Below are 20,169 nucleotides of genomic sequence, written 5' to 3'. Positions count from 1 at the left end.
TCCCTGCTACACCCCGGCACTGCAGACTTTACACTGCTGAGAAAGCAGAGACTGGGGGAAGAGTTCACATGCAGCATACGTAATCCCAAGAGTATGACTTGTCTTGAGAATCTGAACATCCACTGAGACAGATAAAGGGACAGAAGCCAATAAAATGAGCAATATGTCCCAATATCAGAGTCGAAATGCTCATGCTTAATGTTGCTGATTATGGTATCCTAAAGAAAAGTTAAAGTGAAAGCAAGCTGAGGACTTGGAACAAGGAAATACTAAAAAAAAAAGAGACTAATATTGCCCATGGTACAGTACATGATTTTTAAGGTTTTTTTCCCTTGTTAACACAATGAATTGGTTTATATGCAGGTGATTTCCATTATTCATAGGAAAACAAAATGTACTGGGAAGACCAAGGGTGTATTGTGACACTTAGTGATCCTGGAGATGGAGGTTCCACTCAGCAAAGGGTCAGAGTGCTTGCAGAAATCTCCCAACCTGCAGCTCAGCTGACTTTCTGATCTGGCTTTGTGCTTTGGGGCTGTTTCCTTTTTCCTCTGAGTCACTTCACTGTCTTACAGTAATATTGTTAGGCAATTCATTAAACATGGGTCTGCACCATACAGAACTCATAGCATGCTGCATAGATACTTGCTGTTTAACTTTGAAATAGCCTTGTATCAGAATGGAGCATAACTCAAATGCTTAACACTTTTGGTTTGTACAGACCTTGTGATTGAAGGATCAGAAGATTAAATCTTATCTGTCATCCTATAACAGATATATGTGGGTGGAGAGGCATTCTGCCTATATGAAAAGTCATCATAAGCTAGTACCTTGCATACAGTATCCAAGTATGGAAGAATAAGTGGCTCTCTGAATGTAGAAGAAAGCAGTTATTGGGGTACTGGCAAAATATATACCTCATTCTTTTCTTTCTTCTTTGTAGCTGTCCCACTTACTTCTGAGTTGGCAGTGGAAATTTTGGAAAAAGGAGAAGTGAGATTCTGGTTGCAAGCTGAAAAACTGTCTGGCAATGCCAAGGCCAACTTTGTATTTAATGATAAGGAGATTTTCAATGGAGAGGTAAGCCTTTTAACTGCTCAGATGCGTTTGCATTTTTATGAGTATCAATGAGTATTAGTGTCTCTGCTTCCAATATACTTCCAACTACTATTCCACACTAATGCATTTTTATGAGAAATAACGTAAGTCATGGAAAGCATAAATAGAAAGATTTTGTCTATAGTTCTGAGCTCCAGATCAATTCTACTGGATGCAGTTTATACAGGGAAGTTAAATGCCTTCCTGCCACCTGAGTACCACATGTTCTGCTAACTAGTGGGGACCACAGCTGCTCCTGCAATAAAGTAGCCCCAGGTAAGCAGCTACTGTGGTTTCAAGGAATCACTGCAGTAACCCAGATCTCCTTCATCTATGGCTCTAGAATACCCCTGTGCTTGGTTCTAACCTCCTTTTGTTGTATGGAGGAATTTATTACACCACAGAAAAATTCCCAAGCAGTTGTTTCCAGCAGCAAACTTTGTTACTCCCAAAGACAGAACACGGCATGTTTTTGTTATAACACTGATATCAGACAGAAGGCAGAGATGGCACATTCTAGATAAAACCTTATCAAATATAATCATGCTCAAAGAAAGAGTTATTCTGAAGACATGCAAATCTAAACCTTTCTAATGAAAAAGGACACAGTACTCACTGTACAACACAGATGTCACATGCTTGTATAGCATCAATAAATAGGCTTCACCTTGAATAGATTTATTTAGCTGGAACTAGAGACAGTGGGACTCTGGACAAGTGGGTATCTGAATTAAGAAAACTGAATTTCATCTATAGATATGCAAATATTCACAAATATTTTCTGTCTCTGATACGCATTAACCGTTGTTTTACTTTCCACTCCTGAAGAAATATAAAATGAAGGTGGACCAGAAGACTGGCCTCATTGAAATGATTATGGATAAACTTGAGGACAAGGATGAAGGCACTTACACTTTCCAACTGCAGGATGGAAAAGCAACCAATCAATCTAGCCTTGTCCTCATTGGTGATGGTAGGCCAATCTGTATTATGCAGTGGGTTGGAAAAATTATACAGAGGTTACATCAGTTCTCACCTTCACTTTCCACTGTTTTCAATATCAGTAGACCTTCCAGGTTTTTTATGCCACAGTTTGTCTGCCTCACACAGGACAGGGCTTGTGTGTGAACTGAAATTTTTAAAGTGATGGGAGAAAGGGGAATTGTTACAGAAATGCAAAATATTGCAGCATGTCATGGTTAGCTTTTCTATGGGTGGAATGAAAATTTCCCATGTAAAAAGCCCATTCGGCCAGGAACAAGCAGTTGCACCTGTTAGAGCTCAAGTGGCTGCTGACAATGCTGCCGCTCATTTGCCTTCCTACCAGGAGCGGAAAGTAGCTGTATGACTGGGGATTGCACATCATCAGACAGGACACATTAAACTCCTGACGACTACAAGCAGCTGGGAAAGTTGAGTTAGCTGTAATCAGCTTCTGACACTCTGAAATTTCCCATGAAACCATAATCCCGTGGCTGGATGCTCGTTGACATCCAAGGGACAGAATTGCTCCTGACTGTTACAGTGACAATCAGCACCTTACAAATGGCACATGAAATTTAACCTTGTATTTCTTACTGCTTTTAATTCCTAGTATTCAAGAAGCTACGGGATGAAGCAGATTTCCAGAGAAAAGATTGGCAGAGGAAGCAAGGTGATAATATGATTATTTACAAGAATCACATATGTGTTAGCCTGCTAAGAGTTTGATTACACTTTTATATGCTAATTTGAAATAGATGAGTTTTATTGTTACATGGTTATTTACCTTCTGAAGGAGAAATAAGAAAAATAAAATTATATTAACATATAACTATTCCTGTCAAGTAAAACACATCTGTCTTTGGTTTTGTACCATGAATACCACTGATGTGACCTTCAAAAACATATGCGTAACTTTAAACAGGTCCTCATTTTGTGGATGAACTGGGATGGGAAGTTACCGATGAGTGTAACGTGATGCTGAAATGTAAGGTAAGGGACAAAGAAAACCAAATTCAGTGTTCAAAGCCCTTTGACCTACCACTACTTAGATAGTGAGGGTGGGAAGGGACTAAAGACACATCCTTTGCTTTTGTACTCCCAACTGCATATTGGATAGTGCCAGAGTCTCTGAAGGGTAATCATGCTGGGGCAAAAGGTCATTATGTGTAACAAAATACATTGGAAAATAGCTTGGACTTTTTAGGTGTGTCAGCTTTCCCACTCAGGGAAAGGCACCTGAATAGGAATGGCAAGTCTTTACAAATCCTGTAACTTTCTCATTTTTGGCCTGTTTATGTGTGCAGAAATAGCCTGAGCAGGATTCACTGTTTCCCTGAGCTCCTTTTGTCTCTTTTCATCCCTGCTGTTTTCCCTCTTGCCTCCCTCATTTTAAAATGGAGGCTTGCAATAGTTCACTGCAACCAAGTTGTAAAGCTTGCTGTTCTTTTACGAGAGACCTGAACAGGCTAACTCATGTGACACTGAGTTCCCCTGCTCAAATGAAGAGAATAATTGCGATATGGTTTTCATCCATACCAGGTGGCTAATATTAAGAAGGAAACACATATTGTATGGTACAAAGATGACAGGGAGATAATGGTAGATGAAGAACATGACTTTAAGGATGGAGTGTGTACTCTGCTGATATCAGAGGTGAGTGACTGTCCTCATTAGCCCTCAGCTGAAGTTAGTGCTGTGAACTCAGATGAGTGATACGATTTAATCTGATAATCCAGTAGAACAATTGAAAAAGGAAGTGGGTTTTAAAAATGGAAAAACTCACAAGGCGTCTGTGTTTTAGCTAAAGAAAATGTCTGTCTGTAACTGCTTGTTCGGGTTTTCAGGAAATGATGATTGAAGAGATAATAAGCTTGTCACTTCCTTTGCATGTCAGTTGAGAAACAGATTGAGACCACATTTCCATTTTTAATAGCATTTGGAAAGTGCATGTCACTCAGGCTTTCAGAGGACCACCCTCTCAGAGTCACTACAGGGGTCTGGTGCTTACCCAGCCTTGCAGCAGATGTGGGGGGGGGACAAGGTCCTGTATACCATGATGCACCTGCCAAAGCCCATCCCGCAGGGCACCTTGGGGGCACTGGGGCAGCTCCTGCCCCAGGCATCAGGTACCTCCCCAGGGACAGAGACAGGATATCAGCTGGGTTCAGAAGTAAAATCTAGATTTTTCTACAGTACTTGTTCTGAAAACTGATTTTACTGTTACAATATTGCAGTTTTCTAAGAAAGATGCTGGCACTTATGAAGTCATACTGAAGGATGACAGAGGAAAGGACTCCAGTGAGCTGAAGCTTAAGGACACAGGTCAGAGTCTCAATGCTCTCAACTATACCAGCTGACAGCCTGACTGAAGTGGGTTTGGGGTAGTACGGGCATCTGCATATGTCACCTTTTTGTGGCTTTGTTCCTCCTGTGTACAAGATCATCTGATTAGAAAAGCTGAGATTTTTAAGTCCAAATAACATTTGAATACGTCTCATTTCATCTGGGTTCTGTATAATTTTGGGAGCATATGATGACTAATGCTAAGCAAAATGATAACAGGTTTCCTCAGAGGGACATCAGTAAATCTACAAGCATAGAAGAAAAATTACAGAAGTAGATAATTTTAAAAACTTTCACATTTTTATTATGTTTTCCCATTTATTTACGGGCTTTCACATTTATTGCATTTACTGTATTTTTAACGTTTCACTTGTTTCCAAGCAAATGGAGGAAAATCCTATCCTTTAGAATGTATATAGATGGGTTAGCATTCCAGCTCAATAGTATAATTTTTAAGAAAAGTAGTTTTGTTCAGAAGTATTCTCCAAGACTGTATTTAAATAAAGTCTGGAAACTCTGAAATAACAGGCTACATTTCTGCATTACTTAGATTTCTAATATGCTTTAAAAGGTAGGTCTGATTGCTCTTTCAAACCTATTGGGGAGCATATTTCAGAGCCAGTACTTGTCCTATCATTGACTGTGCTTGAACTGCAGACACAGAGTCTTAGTCTCCGGATTTTATTTCCACAGCTTTTGCAGATCTGATGAATGAAGTATGCCGAAGGATTGGTAAGTACTTAATTCTCTTTTCGAATGAATGACTCATTGTGGCACTCAATGAATGGCTGCATGGCTGCATAAAACCATTTGCTCTTCTTTCAGCTTTATCTGCAACAGACCTGAAAATCCAGAGCACAGCTGAGGGTATCAGACTCTACTCCTACGTTACTTATTATGTGGAAGATTTGAGAGTAGGCTGGGTGCACAAGTAAGTAAACAAAATCTTGGCAAAACTCAGTGCAATTTTGCTTTTATAGATTCAGAAAGAAACTGGTTGTGTGAGAGAGGTGAGGCCTAGGTTTGTTCTCATCTCTCATGAGTCCTTATCTCATATAAGTTAGTTTCAGTCAATCACATTTACATGAAACCAGGATGAAAGCTGGATGTTAGTGGTGCCAGGCCCTCCTGTTGTTTCTCTTATGGAACAGGTAGTTCCATGCCATGGGATGCTGTCAGGACCATGTTGCTTCAGAGCACTTCCCACCTCCCTGATGGGAGCTACATCTTTCCCTGACTCAATTTTAAGGAGTGATGCAAATATAACCTGAGAGACCGTCCTGAAACACCTACCCTGGAGGTCTGCTTTTCTAGAAGACACAATTCACTGGAACTGGGACAAGCAGGCACGTCCTCTTAATTTTTAGAAGGCAAAGCAAATTCCAGTGAGTGCCTGGGGCAGTAAAATCCAGACAGCCCCTCCCGAGAGCACTACAAATCTAAGACAGACAGAAGAACTGATATTTTTAAAAACAATTCTAGTGTCCAGTTTCCCATTAAATTAATGGGAGTTGCACATCCAAATGATTTGATGTTCTTTGAGTTCTCAGCCAACGCATATAGCATGCACTGGAAAAGCCTGAGAAATAAACAATTTAGATTGCTTAAATCTATTATTACCGTTCTTGTCATGTCTGTGGACATGGTAGTAGTTAGTCTTTTTGGATGGAACCTGAATTACTTATCTCTCAATAAAACTCATATAAATGAGGCACAGAATACCCAGAATGTGCTGTAGCAGGCTGGCTGTAATTGTTGACACTGATGCTAACCAGCACCCTGTCAGAGAAATAAAGCAGTTTGAGGCCTGGTTGTTTCTTACCATCCATTTTGACCCCGTATCACCAAATGTTCTAAGTATTTCAAATAAGTGTAAGTGAATATGAGGTATTCTGGGAGTTTTTTCCCCCTCTCTTTCTTTTTCTCTCTCTTTTCTCTATTTAATTTTTAGAAACTTATTTCATCTTGAAGTGTGCCAAAATAATCTAGAAAAAATTATTTTTCCCTCTAGTACATTCAAAGTTATCAATTTAAAGATAGTAAGAAAATGAGTAGCTTGTTTGACAAATATCTTTTGACTCATCCAGGGCAATTAACTGCTAAGTTAGGAAGCTGAGACATTGATTTTCTTTTTTTTTTTTGGGGGGGGAGAAGATATGCTTATGTCAAAGCATGTTTAACTATAAGTGCCAAACATAGTAGAGTATAAGAAAACATTCTAACAGGGCAAACAGTTTGTTACAAAAGTGAGGTTTTTGTAGATACAGCCCTCTACACTATTGTTTTGCCCAAGCAGAAGTAAACCTATGCTAAAAAGAAAACAGGAACATTTCAGGATTCAAGGATTACCCTTCAGAGATGCGACTTTTAAATATGAATAGTTCTTCTATGGCTCAGGTCATAGATTAGGGTGCATAACCTTTGTGTAAGCTTTGAGGAGAGTTAGACCTTGAACAGGGAAAGATTGTCACACTGTCACACCAACTTTGCCCAGTTGGTTCACAGCTTTAGGAAGGATTTGACTTCTGAAGTTTCAGAATTTGGTGGCATACCATAACATCTTGAAATCATTTAGTAACTACAGATGTACTCAGTAGTTACTACTGAGTACTACTGGCTCAACATGAGTAAAACACATTTATGTTCCAGTAAAATGAAAAGGTAACGTTTTGTATTTTTCAGTGATACCCAGATTAAGTTCACAGACCGAGTGAAGACTGGTGTCACTGGGGAGCAGATCTGGTTGCAGATCAATGAGCCAACTCCACAGGACAAGGGAAAATACATAATGGAACTCTTTGATGGCAACACAGCACACAAAAAGACAATAGATCTTTCTGGACAAGGTAGGCTGTTCCCTCTGCTAACATCACCTGTGTGTGGGCACTACGCTGTGCCAAGGTAGGAGCATCTACAGCAGGATCTTGCTACAGACCTGTTACCCTTTGGGGTCTGTGTGTGCACCCACCAACCTGCCAGTGTTTGTAGGAGCAGTGCCGTTTGTTCTGCCCAACCTGTGCTCTCGGGTCATAAATTACAAATGGCTTTTTCCTATTCCAAATACCCGCTTACAGTTTGCCTATTGAGACATCAGTCCAGTGTCAGAGCTGCCTTACAAAACCCCTTGTGTTGCTGACATTGGTTGGCAGCTTTAAAAATGAGTTGTAGCACTGAATGCCTTCTCTATCTCTCCCTTCCAAGTAATATTTTGAGGAGGAAGTGAGGGACAATTTTGTTCTGTTACCTTTCTACTGTATTCCTTTGACTGATATAAGAGAGCTACTTATTCTTCAGAGATGCCTAGACCTTTCATCGGCGTGATGAAAGATTGTTAGTGGAACAGATAAAATTATTTGGATTGACTGTTGGAAGATTTTACTCTGAGAGACCTCTCAGATTTTAGGGAAAAGATTAACTCCTTCCAAACTTCTGAGTTACCATTCCCAGCTATTCTCATCCCTAAAGCTTCACTTTTGGTCTGCAAACTCTGTGTAAGGGCAACAATCTTATAATCATCTCCATGCTGCTCCTTCTGTACTCTATCTCCACTTTCTGAGAAAAGACATCTCTTCTTCCCTTTTAAAGCAGGAGAGGTTGACCTCCCACATGATGGCACCTTAGCTTGAATTTACAAAGGAGGCAACAATGTGCTGTTTGGTTTGCTCATAGCCATCAGTGTAGTGCTTCAGAGCAGGTGTGAAAAGCACTTAAAAAAAACATATCTCTTGTATTCCATAAACCAGTAGTCTCTGAAGTAGGGTATGTGCAAGATGACCCAGTGCACACTACTGGGGTGTGAGAATAAAGTACAAGAACTTTGCTACATAATCTATAAATAAATATAGATATATTTTGAGTGTGCACTCAAAAAAATTTTAGATAGGGGTGTACAATTAAAACATTTGGGACGTCACTGCCATAATCTGTCATTTAAGTGTTGTATTGTGCATTTCTTCCTCTATTTTGTGAAATTACTTCAGTCTACTATTTTCCTGCTGTTTCTTTGTCTTAAAGCTTTTCTTCTAGAAGAAAAAAAGCATGTTTATGCATTCATATGTATATATGATATCTACCATATGCCAGATAGCCTTTATTAGTTGAACCATTCAGCATTTTAGGATTTGTACAATACACATGCATGCATCCATTACTGTTTCTTTAATGATGTCTACATTTTAAATTTATTTCTACATTTTAAATTTAAACCTGTGACGGTTTATCTCTAAATGTAGTTTTTTTCTCTTTACAAAGCATTTGATGAAGCCTTTGCTGAGTTCGAGAGATTAAAGTAAGTATTGTGCCATCTAAATACAGTAATGGCAGCCAAAAAATAATAACAGTATTTGTTTGTTTTGTGCTAAAATCTAACTATGTCTTATGAAACAAATCCTAGTCCTACAGAAGCCTGTAGGAGTTTTGCATGTGACTTCTTTGGTGCAACTCTTAGGTAACAGCTAGGTAACAAAGAAAAAGCAGTATTGCCAAATGATGAGAGATATTTTCCTTGATGGATTAAAGGCAGTTAAAAAGATAATCTACTTTTCTATCACTCTAAGTAAACCTTAACTGAAATTGGACTTTCTCTTTGTTTCTTTCAAATCCAGACAAGCTGCGATTGCAGAGAAAAGTAAGTTGGTCTTCTTCAACAATGGTTGTAATAAACTGTTTGTGAAGGTTTTCTCCCTTTCCAGGAAGGTTTTGTGTTGGGAAAGAGAGGGCATGTATACATGTGTATGTGTGTTTGCTTATCCTAAAAGGAATTTGTCCTTACACTAAGGAGAAGTAAGTGACCTTTTAGTGATTTACCATTGGTGCACATTGCAGCTAATCACAATATAGTTATGGGTTATGTTGATTTTTCCCATCTAAGCTCCTGTTCTCCTTACCAGCTAACCTTCTCTAAAAATTAACTTTATTGCTGAGATCTCTCATGCACATTCTCTGCACAAAAGTCACTTTGTTTTCAAAGATGGAGGAAATAATTTGGCCCGTTTTGAATGCTCTAAAATGTCAAAGGATCTGCATTACATACAGAAATGGATAAGAAAGCAACAGTAGCTTTTGTGTTGGATAGAATCTCCTCATACTTTTGCCTCTGTGTCAATTCCAACATAGCAACTGAAACAAAAGTATATAATAACTACTTAAGGAGTAAGTCGTTAGACTTCAACTTGAATTATTAAACTCATTCTTCCTATTTACAGAAAAATGCAAGGAAAAAAATTGTCCCACAGCAGATTACTTTCAGACCTGTATAAAAATGAGGTCAGAATTGGCATTCAAAAAGTTATTGAGAAAAATGTGTAGAGAGATCTGAGCTAACTCCTCCTGGACATATATTCCAAAAAGAGCAGGGTTTGATTATGTGATCCCTACATGTCCCAGCTGAGACAGCACAAAGGGATCAGTTATAGAATAGACCTGGGCATTTTATTTCTAACCCTGGACCATCCATAAGGGGTTGGCATGTTAAACGTCATAACACAGTTCCTTTCCTGGTCTCAGAAGGTTGTTATCTCTGTGCTCCAGAGCACATCTTTGACAGAACACATTAGAGGGGAACATTCTGTACAGTCATTTCCTTCCTCTGCCAGGCTCCGCCCAGATATGTAACGAACAAAATCCATTTTCCAGTATAAGTGCACTATACCCTGCATGTGATTGGCTTATTCATATTTGTATAAGATTTCTACAGGACTCTGACCTTAAAACTAGGTATCGATCTCATTTACACATAGGTACATACAAAGTAATGGAACATCACTGTTAACACTGAGACTTATGTCTGTCTTTGTATTTAGATTAAAACCTGATCTCCAGCACTTCATCAAGTGTCATTCATTTCCCCTTGGAAACCCAATGTCTTTAGTTTACTACACTAAAAATTTAGAAAACCAGATCTCAAAAATTTTTTTTTTTTTGGTGCACTCAGAAGTAACACTGAATTGATGTCAAATTCTGCAGAACACAGCATATGTACTTTAATTCCCCTCTATAAGTGATTCACACCAGTTATTAACACATCTTTTGCTGTGAATTCAACATTTTTTAAGTCCAAATGGTGTGCTAAAAATGCTGAATAGTTCTCTGATAGAGCAAATATCAGAGACAAGCTGTACATAAATAAGACAAAGGGAAAGAACTAGAAGAGAAATAGAATCAGGCACACAGAATCCAGTGCACAGTTGATTTTAAGACACTAAAGAAAATTATGCTTCTTTATTTTCAGATCGTGCCCGAGTACTTGGAGGTTTGCCCGATGTTGTCACCATCCAGGAGGGCAAGGTACAGTAAATTAACTGAAGCTCTACACAACATCCCAACAGCTTGAATGCCTGTCTATGATGGGAAAACATTCAACTTTTTTTTCTTAAAGATGCCATCTTTAAAATCTACTGCATTATTTATTTGTCCCCTGCCTTCTGTACATAATTCAACGGTCTATCATAGATGGTTTTATGTATTCAGGGCAGTGTCTTTTCTTAAGAGTTAGATAAAAGTGAGATGACAATGTGAGTTGTGACTAAAATTCCTTATATAACCAGCTCTTTAAAAATTCATGCACAGGTTTCACAATTAATTTTTTTTTTTTTTTGTAAGAGGGCATCAAGTTTAATTCCTTTTTTTACATGGTAGCTAGTCGTTCCATGTCTTCTGCAGTTAACTTCCTTGCAACGTGGCATGGAAGCCACATAGTCATATCTGTCAAAGCTGGCTTTTAAATGGTATAAAAGTAGTAAAACACAATACCTCTATTCTCATACAGACAAAAGGAGAAAATTTTCTCTGTGCCATCAGGGTAAAGGAGAGAAAGAAGTCAAAATAAGTCACTGATGTTACACTGGATTATATTAGGAGAGTTTAGCTGCAAGATTATTGTAAGGCACTCCCAGAGGAGTGCCTTACAATATGCTCAATGCTTGAGCATAGAGCAGGTGACCCAGAAAGTCAGTTCTCAATCTCACAACCTTTTCCCAGCACACTGCTTCTACAAGTTCCTGCTTAATATTACTGAGACCAAGAATTCTCTGCTCTTCAATTCCTGCTGCTCTGCCACGATCCAGTTTCTATTCGCAGTGTGTGCTAACACAGATATAGGGCACATGAATGTCAGTAAAAACCTGTAATGTGACAACTACAGTAAGGCAGCTTTCTGATATTTCTGGCTTTATTTGGCAGTAGGTCAGCTGGGTTAAAAGTATTTGATTATAGGTTCAGCAGAAGTGTTAAGAATCTAAAATCTTGTTCTGAATCACTTAACAATGTGAGACATAGCATAACCAACAGATAATAGACTGCAGCAGTTCTGGGCATTACAAAATGAAATTGTGTTTGATTAAACCTTTCTTTAAAGGACTGAGCAGTTTAGGAAATGCTACAGAAGTAAGAAGCACTCATATAAGCATTGTAACTGTAGGTAGAACACACAAAGGAACAGAACAAATTAGCAGATTCTCAGCTAATCAGTGCTTGTGCTTGGAGACGTGATTCCCATAATGCTTTGGTAGGGGGTAAATTTGGGTGGTTATTGCCAGTTTTAAGCATTCACCTAAAAGAGAGTTGATACGAACTTGAGTAAGAGTTCACTGAAGTAAAATGTGTAGTTTTAAAGAGTTTGTAGAAAATGAGTTGCAAAATCTTACCCAGACACACACTGTCCTTGAGAGCAAGGACATTTGTAACGATTGAATAAACGACTGAAATACTCCCAGAACTCAAGACAAATATCCTTGAACTTATGTTTCCTGATTCAGTAGACGATCATTTTGAGTAGGACAGTGAGTGATCAGGAAAAACAGAGCTTGTTCGGGTGGTGTTGGCTCATCTGTGTATTTTTTTCATATATGCTTGAGAGAGGGGAATGAAGTTCTGCATTGTGTAATTCGTGCAAATTGCACAATCATCAAGGATTTTGAAAAACAACAAATGAGGTAGCAGGGCTCTGGCAATTGCAAGCTTTGATTGTGAATACTTGTGCAGCCATGACCACAGGGCTTTATGAACAGATTGGTATCCCTAGACTGAACCAAGCATAGGTATATCTCAAATTTAAACTTAACATTGTGACTGTGATGATATTTATTAGCTTTTTACATGTGAACTGAAGGATATGGATGAGAATGAATGAAGCAGTGTTTACCCAGTGTAAATCAAATAGCATTCCAGGTGGCCTAAGAGGCTTCCACTGATAGACATAAATGCTCTTCATCAGTGTGGTATAATTGGAAAAGGCTGTCAATTCACATTAGGGAGGAATTTGACAGAGAATACTAGCATAAGTTTTGTGTCCAGCTGGCCAAATTAACCTAAGTGGCTGTCTTAATGAAGGTCTGTGAGTAAGATGGCTTTATTTTTAAAAGGAGAGGCTTAGGATTTTGTCAGGCCCTTTCAGACAAAGAAGCAACACGTAACATCCTTCTGCCAGAGGTAGGTGTCCTCACAGCTAGGCTGGAAGAAAGGAACAGGTTCCCCTGACTGAGTTGCTTCAATTCTCTCACCAAACTGTCCATGAATGTGAATGTGTGCTACTACGCAAGAATAATGGCAATACTTAAAATACAATAACACATTTCCCTCTGCCACTTGTATTACATTCAATACAATCTGCAGTCAAAGGCAGAAAAGATAGTGAGGGACACAAAGGGTCTGGACTTGCAGCTGCTGGTTGCTCCAAGTGCACGTGTCTCAATGCCCCAGATCCAGGAGAACAGGACACATGTTTTTTTTACCATGATAAGGATTTTACATTGAACACAGTATTATAATCAGGGGGGTCAGTGAGTAATAAAGATATACATGCACAAAGACAATCTTTTGCCCAAAGAACAGAAAATCTGCAACAGACAGGTGTAGTGAAAGTGAACAATTACTTCTCATTGGCTATGGAATTACCTTCCAGAAAATCAAAGATCTCAGCATCTAGGTAGTGAATTATAAGACACATCTCTGCACATTAGTAACTGGAAAATAAATAGAGTTGGAAACATCAAGAGGAGTACCGATGTCAAACATGAGCTAGTGACGCAAGGTTAAGGAAAATGTAGGTATTTTAGGGAGTGATTTAGAAGAAGAAAAGAGTCGTCACTGCTGCTTGAATCTCTTAGAACTAAGGAATACTGACAGCACTTCAAACAGGTTCGAATGACGCCACTAATAGAGCCGTCTGGACATGGACATCAGCTCATTAGCATTGTGGTGGAGTGGCAGCTGGGGCCACTCAGTGCTGATCTCCTGCTTGCTAGAGAATCAGAAGACAACAAAGATACTGAGCACCTGAAGGTGCCCATACCAAGCATCTGGAGGTGCCTGAAGGCTAAGGCTGAGGCTAAGGACGTGTCTGTGTTGAGTGTGATAAGGAAGAAGGAAAAATGTAAAACCTCTCATTTCCCCCTTGTTTTTCAAAAAGATGGATTGATGTGGCAGTCGAAACCACATTCATACCAGTGAGCTACAAGAGAAGGTAGTCAACAGTCCCATGTGGTCACCAGCTGTAGGTGCTGCAGGAAATCAGATAGAGGCCATTTCCACCATGCTGTAACCACCTCTTACTTGGAATCTGTCCTTCCCTCAGTACCAAGAATTGTGTGTTCTTGATGGAGGAAAGACTTCCCCTTCCCTTTTGTTCTCATTTTAGTCTTCAGGGCAGGCATGTGAGATTTATTTGATTTTTATTTTGTTCTGAAAGATATCAAAACCTTTTATTTTTATAAAGGTATCAATTTTTCTATCTGCTCATTTCAATAGCCTTCTGGGTATCTGTCTTCTGTCCCATCTTCCACCATCACACAACCACATAATAAGCAGAGAGTTAAAGGGAAAGTAGCCAGGTAAATAGATTTCTCACTGTGGATTTTTATCTTGACAGCTTATAGGGAAAATGGTGGGAGTGCTCTTCAGTTGTCTCTATTTTTGACACATTTTTATAAAAAGCCTTTAAATAAAATGGAAGAAAAACTTGATTCCTGTCAAGTGGAAGCTTGTCTATTCCTTATGTATCACTTAGTCCATTCTTAATGAACCACTGAAGACCATTTTCTCTGCAGTAGAAGTTCTTAAATTTCCAATCAAGCGAAAGCGAGATTCCCCTTTGAATAGCATTTTAAATCTTTTAAAAAGACCAATGTACTATTCAATACTTACATATAATTAAATTCCTTCCTGAATAAAGCTCCAGAGAAAGGATTATGTACCACTGCAGTGTCATGTGAACTTCCTTCACATTTGACTCTCTACATGATATTTACTTTCGCAAACACTTTCAAGAGTATTCCCATGGTGTTGTGACCAGAGGCTGGGATCATTGATATGTATCAATATCCCAAACATGAATTTCTTAGCTGGCAAGAAAAAAAAGGAGACCTGAACATTGTGTGCCCAAGATACTTGCCAACCTACTGAAGGTAGAAGAAGTTGCCAGTGATCCCTCCAACAATGTGATTCTCTGACAGTGAAGATACTTCCTTCAGTTTGATGGAACTGAATTCAGCCCTTAGGAACATTACTAACATCAAAGGGAAATATCAAAGAATGAGTAAAGCCTGTATTGATTTCAGTTAAAAATAGTTTTACAGGAGTGCATAAAACAATTCAAGTTTGTTAGAAGAGCTGTCAGGGCATAGTTTAAAAGGATCCCAAATTAAACAAAATATTCCAGGGACACTTTGCCCTTTGTTATTTAAAAAAACAGGCATGCTTTCTTTACTTATGGAATAAAGATATAGTGAGCTTAATGTGAACAAAATGTGAACAAAATCCGAACAAAACCCAAACAAAACCATCTGACAGTTCATCAAAATCTCATTTCAGATCTAACATACAAATGCATATAATATCTAATTTTATATTAAATGATATGCATGGAGAAAGCTCTGCTAATGATTATGAGAGTAGAGAAGAAGGTCCATAAAATATTGAAAGCTTTTAATGGCATTTTTGAATTAAATGAGTTCCTTCTTTTCCTTTATGATACAGAAGACTGACATAAATTATTGATTACTGATGATGGTATGCATCCATTTACTAAAAGCAGGAAGGCGAATCGGGACTTGGAATATTTGGAGAGCGAGGCATTAAAAAACATGGCAAATATTCACTAACCTGTAATTCCTTTGTACTTTCTCTACAGGCACTTAATCTCTCTTGCACTGTCTGGGGAGATCCCACTCCAGAGGTCTCATGGCTGAAGAACGAAAAATCATTTGTATCAGATGCTAATTGCATCCTGAGGTTTGAATCGGGAAAAAATGTCAGCTTTTCCATTTCTACCGTGTCCACACACGACTCTGGGAAATACAGCATTGTGGTGAAGAACAAGTACGGTACAGAGACCAGTGATGTCACCGTAAGTGTGTATATACCTGAGGAAGAGAGAGAGTCTGAGCAAGAAAAACAGAAATGAAAGCATGAATTTAAGACTAGAAGACAGAAGTATGGGGGAGATTTTGGATGATAGGCTGACATAATTAGTGTGTGTAAATGGCTTTCTGCTTTAGCAGGCAGCCTTGGATTTTTCCATTCACTTCACTTTTGCTTCTAGTACACTTGTGCCAGGGAAAACAGGGCCAGTTGAGTTCCAACACAGGTCCAACATTTGACCCTCTCCCTGGAGCATCTGGAAGGAAAGGGTCAAGAATTGTTTCAGCGGAAGGAACTGATGTGGTAGATGGAAAGATCGAAAATAATCAAGGCATTTTTGAGCAGCAGTTAGGATTTATTCCAGGTTTGGTAAAGTAGCATAGATGGAATGTATCAGATCATAGAGAAATTAGTGCTGGTTTTTGTCGACGTTGAGGCCCCTTTGTATTGCTGTGTTAATTTAGAGAAGCCTTAAAATGGGTGTCATTTACATCCTGAAATATTGTTTAATCTGCCCAAATGGGGTAAAAGTACTGTAACATAAATGAAAATAAGGCTTAGTAGGCCAGGATACTAATATGTGTGCGTGTGTATGTGTCTGTAAAAATGTATGAACTCTCCTCTATGTTCACAAATAAACTGAATTCACTTCTTTCCTTCTGTCACAAGCTGGTTTCACTGTCTTGTTTTACTAGTCACAGCTCTGGTAGTTGTACACATTATCTTAGCGTCTTAATGCTTTCATACGCTAATTACCTTTAGCTTCCCTTTAGATCCCTGTTAATCTTCACTTTGCTGTTTATGACAAAACCCACAATGGTATCTCTTCACACCTTTCTGTCCAGACCTTCACTACTTCACTTCTCAACTCAACAAGGTATTTTTGCAAATTCTGGCACAGGAGTAGTCTCGTGCTTTCTCAACGGACCTGCTCACAAATTGTGATTTAAGGGTGGTAGGTAAGTATTTTGTTAGATCAAAGTGACAGCTAATTTCATTCAAAATTGACATTGGAGATCCAGAAATAACATATTTCATCAAGATCTTTTAAAGCTGCAAAAAGAATCTTCACTGGAACAAAGGAAAAAAATGTGGTTGGGTTTTTTGGTTTTTTTTTTTTTGGATTAAAATGTTTCAGAGAAAAAAACATTTGTCCAGATCTTTGAAAACACTTACATAGATTAAAAACTCCATGTCAGCTATTTTACAGTGCCATTAATTATTATTCACTGAGGAAAAGCAACAGATCCTGCTAGACATATATAGGATATGTATATATGATTCTAAATATATATAGGATAGGATCAGAAGCAGTTACCAGCCCAATTGCTAATTAGGAGAGCAATGTCCCATGTCTATAAATCTCTTCCTTACTAGTTTCACAACGGCACAGTTCTTCACATCAAACTCTAAAGAACTAACACATATATTTTCACTACAAGCATGATCTGTGTGCACCTTTCACGTACTGTCCCTTGTCGTTTTTGGCTACTGTGGCTGCAGACATACTGCTGTTTCCCAGGGACTCATTTTGGTGCAGTACTGGCATTTCTGTGAGAATGCCACTACTAAGTGTTGTACAGTTAATGCTCACTTAAACCCTTGCCATCTGAGGTTTACTGTCAGCTAACATCAAAGGTGAAGTGGAAGCATGAGGAAATTCTTGATGGTTCAGGTAAAAATAGATTCAACATAGTTATCAATGGTGAAAGTGCTGATTTTTGCTTTTTTTTTTTTTTTTTTTTTAAATCAGTTTCTATAAAGGGCTAATGATCATGATCTTAATCTCTATAAAAACAGTCCAGGTTTAGACCAGACTTATAAATTACCAAAACATGTTACCATGTGCCTAACTTTATGCACTAATAGTATCACCAGTATCAAGGAACATGTTAAATTTATCTGGTATGAAACTTTTTTCTTTCAGAACAGATTTCACATCACAGGGATTTTTAACATGAAATTATGCAAAGATAATGTGTTTTCAGCATTCAGTATGTGTTCACACAGCCTTATCTCCTAAAATGGTTAAAACTCAAGGATTAAACTTGATGACATTATTGCAATTTTAAGGTTTACTTGTGTAATTATGTACATTAATAATCTGTTATAAAAAAAAAGTTCAGACTATTTAGTCACAGCAGCTGCATATCAGACAAAGTAAAACAGCTTAATTTTAAAATTTCAAAATACAAAAATGAGAAGATCTGTAATTTGACATGCAGCAAACTTTCTGAGTTTAAAGAATTCAGAAAAATTTAAGTTAAAAAAATTTTTAATTATTTAATAACTTTTCTTAGTATGACATGAAGCCAATGCAAAGATGATATGCAGGTCGTTTCATCTTTGTCCAGGGATATATATCTTATAAACAAGTGTCACAGCTCTTCCATCCTCCAGAGTGCAAAAGAATATGACTTGCTCTTTGCAATAACTGATAACTGATGTTTATTACTTAGTATTAGCATATTTTTAATAATGATTGCATTTTGGCAGCAGCTTATTTCTACTACTTTATTTTCAAAAATCTGTCCTCTTGCCTCCCTCCTTTTGGCAGAACTACCAGGGAACAAAAGTGGGTCACCTCCCAGGTAACAGGCTGGATTTTACTTTGCTTTGCTTTGCTTTGGCAGATGTGTCCGTGACAGTTAGAGTAATAGCTGCCTCGAAACATGCTTCTGCCAGGCATTCAGTTATGGTGGTTTCAGACTGAATTCGTGATGTATCCACACTTCTCGCTTGTGCACTTTTTGCTCTTGCTTTGCTTCAGGTGATTGTGATGCCTGTATCAGGGCAGACTGACACAGTCCAAGGACACAATCAAAATAATAAAAATGTATCTAAAAAGAAAAAAACAATGACAAGCAAACTGAAGGAAGGGGGAAAGAAAGGTAAGAGTGCTTTCATGTTTATGGTCTTCTATTCAAACAAAAAAATTGTTAAACATTCTGGAGTCCATAGTCTGTGCCAATCACTATTTCATAGGTCCTAATCAATCAAGTTTATAGTACGCACGCTCTTAATTAACAACAGATGCAAAGTTTGAATTGCCAGGTTAAACTTTAGTGAAAGAGATTGAAAACAACATTTTTAAATCACCTTTCCTACTTCACTGTGGATTCTCACCTTGACTCACCTGTATGATTAAAGTTTTTTGTCATAATAAATACTTCTAAATTTCTGAATGCAGAGGAAAGACTTTGCAACCATGTATACATACACAGATAGTGTTATTTTCCACAGTGAGACTCATTTCAGCAGCTGGATCTTTGACACTTCACCTAGAAAAAAAGGTCTTGCTGATTAAGGGGTCCTAAATGCCTAAGTGCTTTAGAAACTCCTGATTGCATTGCCATTATTTGAGATTAATCAATTATTCTCTTTTAGCTTTATATCCATATTGAATGGTAAAGTTGGAATTATAAGCTACCATTTTTTCTCCAATTTAGAAAAAGAGTGGAGAATTTAAAGTTCTCTGGTGATTCAGCATTCTTGTATATTACAGATTTTCATTGTTCTTTTAGACTGTTACTCTATAATTGCTATTTGGACATTGATTTATTCTTCACAATTACAGCTCCCTCATGTAGAATATTTTAGCTCCAAATAAGTTTTACATTCCAAGATTAACAGAATATGTTTTACGTATTTTTGCATAAGTATTTTTTCTTTGTATACAGGATGTATACATGTTATATCATTGTTGACAGAACAATTAATACTCTTATGCACTCCCCTTTCTGTTCCTAAGGCAAGAACAAGTATTTTACTGCATTTCTCTTCTCTCTTTCTTTATGGGTACGGGTAGACATTTCCGAGCAATCCTGTAAATTAGGTGACTTAAGTGGGAAACAATTACATTTGTAATGTTTTACAGGATCTACTTCATAAAGATTTTAATTAGAGACCATAAAGACTTGAGCTTGGTTTTGGTGCCATAAAAAGTAGTAACGTTATTTGTGATACTGAATCCCTTTATATGGGTATGGGAAGAGGAAAAGAACATGATAAGGTCATAAGCAATGTGAAATATTGCTAAGCACAGTAAACACAAGGCAAATTTCATTACTTCTCCTGAATCAGATTGTATTAAGCCTCGTGTAGAAGAAATTGTTGATACAGAAGAGACACCTGATCCGAATGAAATCCCTCCTGTGGAAACAGAAAAGGATACAAAAAGCAACAAAGGAGCACCAAAGAAGACTGATGGAAAAGCAGGAGTAGCAGAAATGCTTCCACAGCCTAGAGAAAGCTTGGATAGGCAGGGAAAGAAACCAGTGGAAAAAGCAGCCTTGGGTAAACCCCACTGAACTTGAATGAAGAACATGATCTTGTCATGAACTGGATAATAAATTCAAGCTGAGATTTCACGAGTGGTATACTAGTCAT

At 38.0% G+C, this 20,169-nt stretch overlaps 1 protein-coding gene across 3 annotated transcripts in view; it reads left to right on the top strand.

The window, feature by feature from the left end:
* Nucleotides 1–20,105, top strand: part of MYOM1 (myomesin 1) — a 75,912-nt gene extending 55,807 nt beyond the window's left edge. For 2 of the 3 annotated variants that reach the window (XM_027650883.1, XM_027650884.1), the window contains 13 exons: nucleotides 944–1,080; nucleotides 1,927–2,071; nucleotides 2,693–2,752; nucleotides 3,005–3,072; nucleotides 3,622–3,735; nucleotides 4,317–4,404; nucleotides 5,119–5,157; nucleotides 5,251–5,356; nucleotides 7,108–7,271; nucleotides 8,677–8,713; nucleotides 9,030–9,052; nucleotides 10,655–10,710; nucleotides 15,551–16,441. In XM_027650883.1, the coding sequence (XP_027506684.1) occupies nucleotides 944–1,080; nucleotides 1,927–2,071; nucleotides 2,693–2,752; nucleotides 3,005–3,072; nucleotides 3,622–3,735; nucleotides 4,317–4,404; nucleotides 5,119–5,157; nucleotides 5,251–5,356; nucleotides 7,108–7,271; nucleotides 8,677–8,713; nucleotides 9,030–9,052; nucleotides 10,655–10,710; nucleotides 15,551–15,823 (1,310 nt within the window). In that variant the 3' untranslated portion in view covers nucleotides 15,824–16,441. Of the gene's footprint in view, nucleotides 1–943; nucleotides 1,081–1,926; nucleotides 2,072–2,692; nucleotides 2,753–3,004; nucleotides 3,073–3,621; nucleotides 3,736–4,316; nucleotides 4,405–5,118; nucleotides 5,158–5,250; nucleotides 5,357–7,107; nucleotides 7,272–8,676; nucleotides 8,714–9,029; nucleotides 9,053–10,654; nucleotides 10,711–15,550; nucleotides 16,442–18,550; nucleotides 18,672–19,863 lie in introns of those variants that run through there. The other variant, XM_027650885.1, reaches the window with a different exon arrangement.
* Nucleotides 20,106–20,169: the final 64 nt, after the last annotated feature.

The sequence above is a fragment of the Corapipo altera genome, unplaced genomic scaffold (genome assembly GCF_003945725.1).
Source record: "Corapipo altera isolate COAL_440 unplaced genomic scaffold, ASM394572v1 24, whole genome shotgun sequence".
NCBI classification, from domain to species: Eukaryota; Metazoa; Chordata; class Aves; order Passeriformes; family Pipridae; genus Corapipo; species Corapipo altera.
Note: the sequence above shows the minus strand (reverse complement) of the source record. Positions and strands in the feature narration are given on the sequence as shown.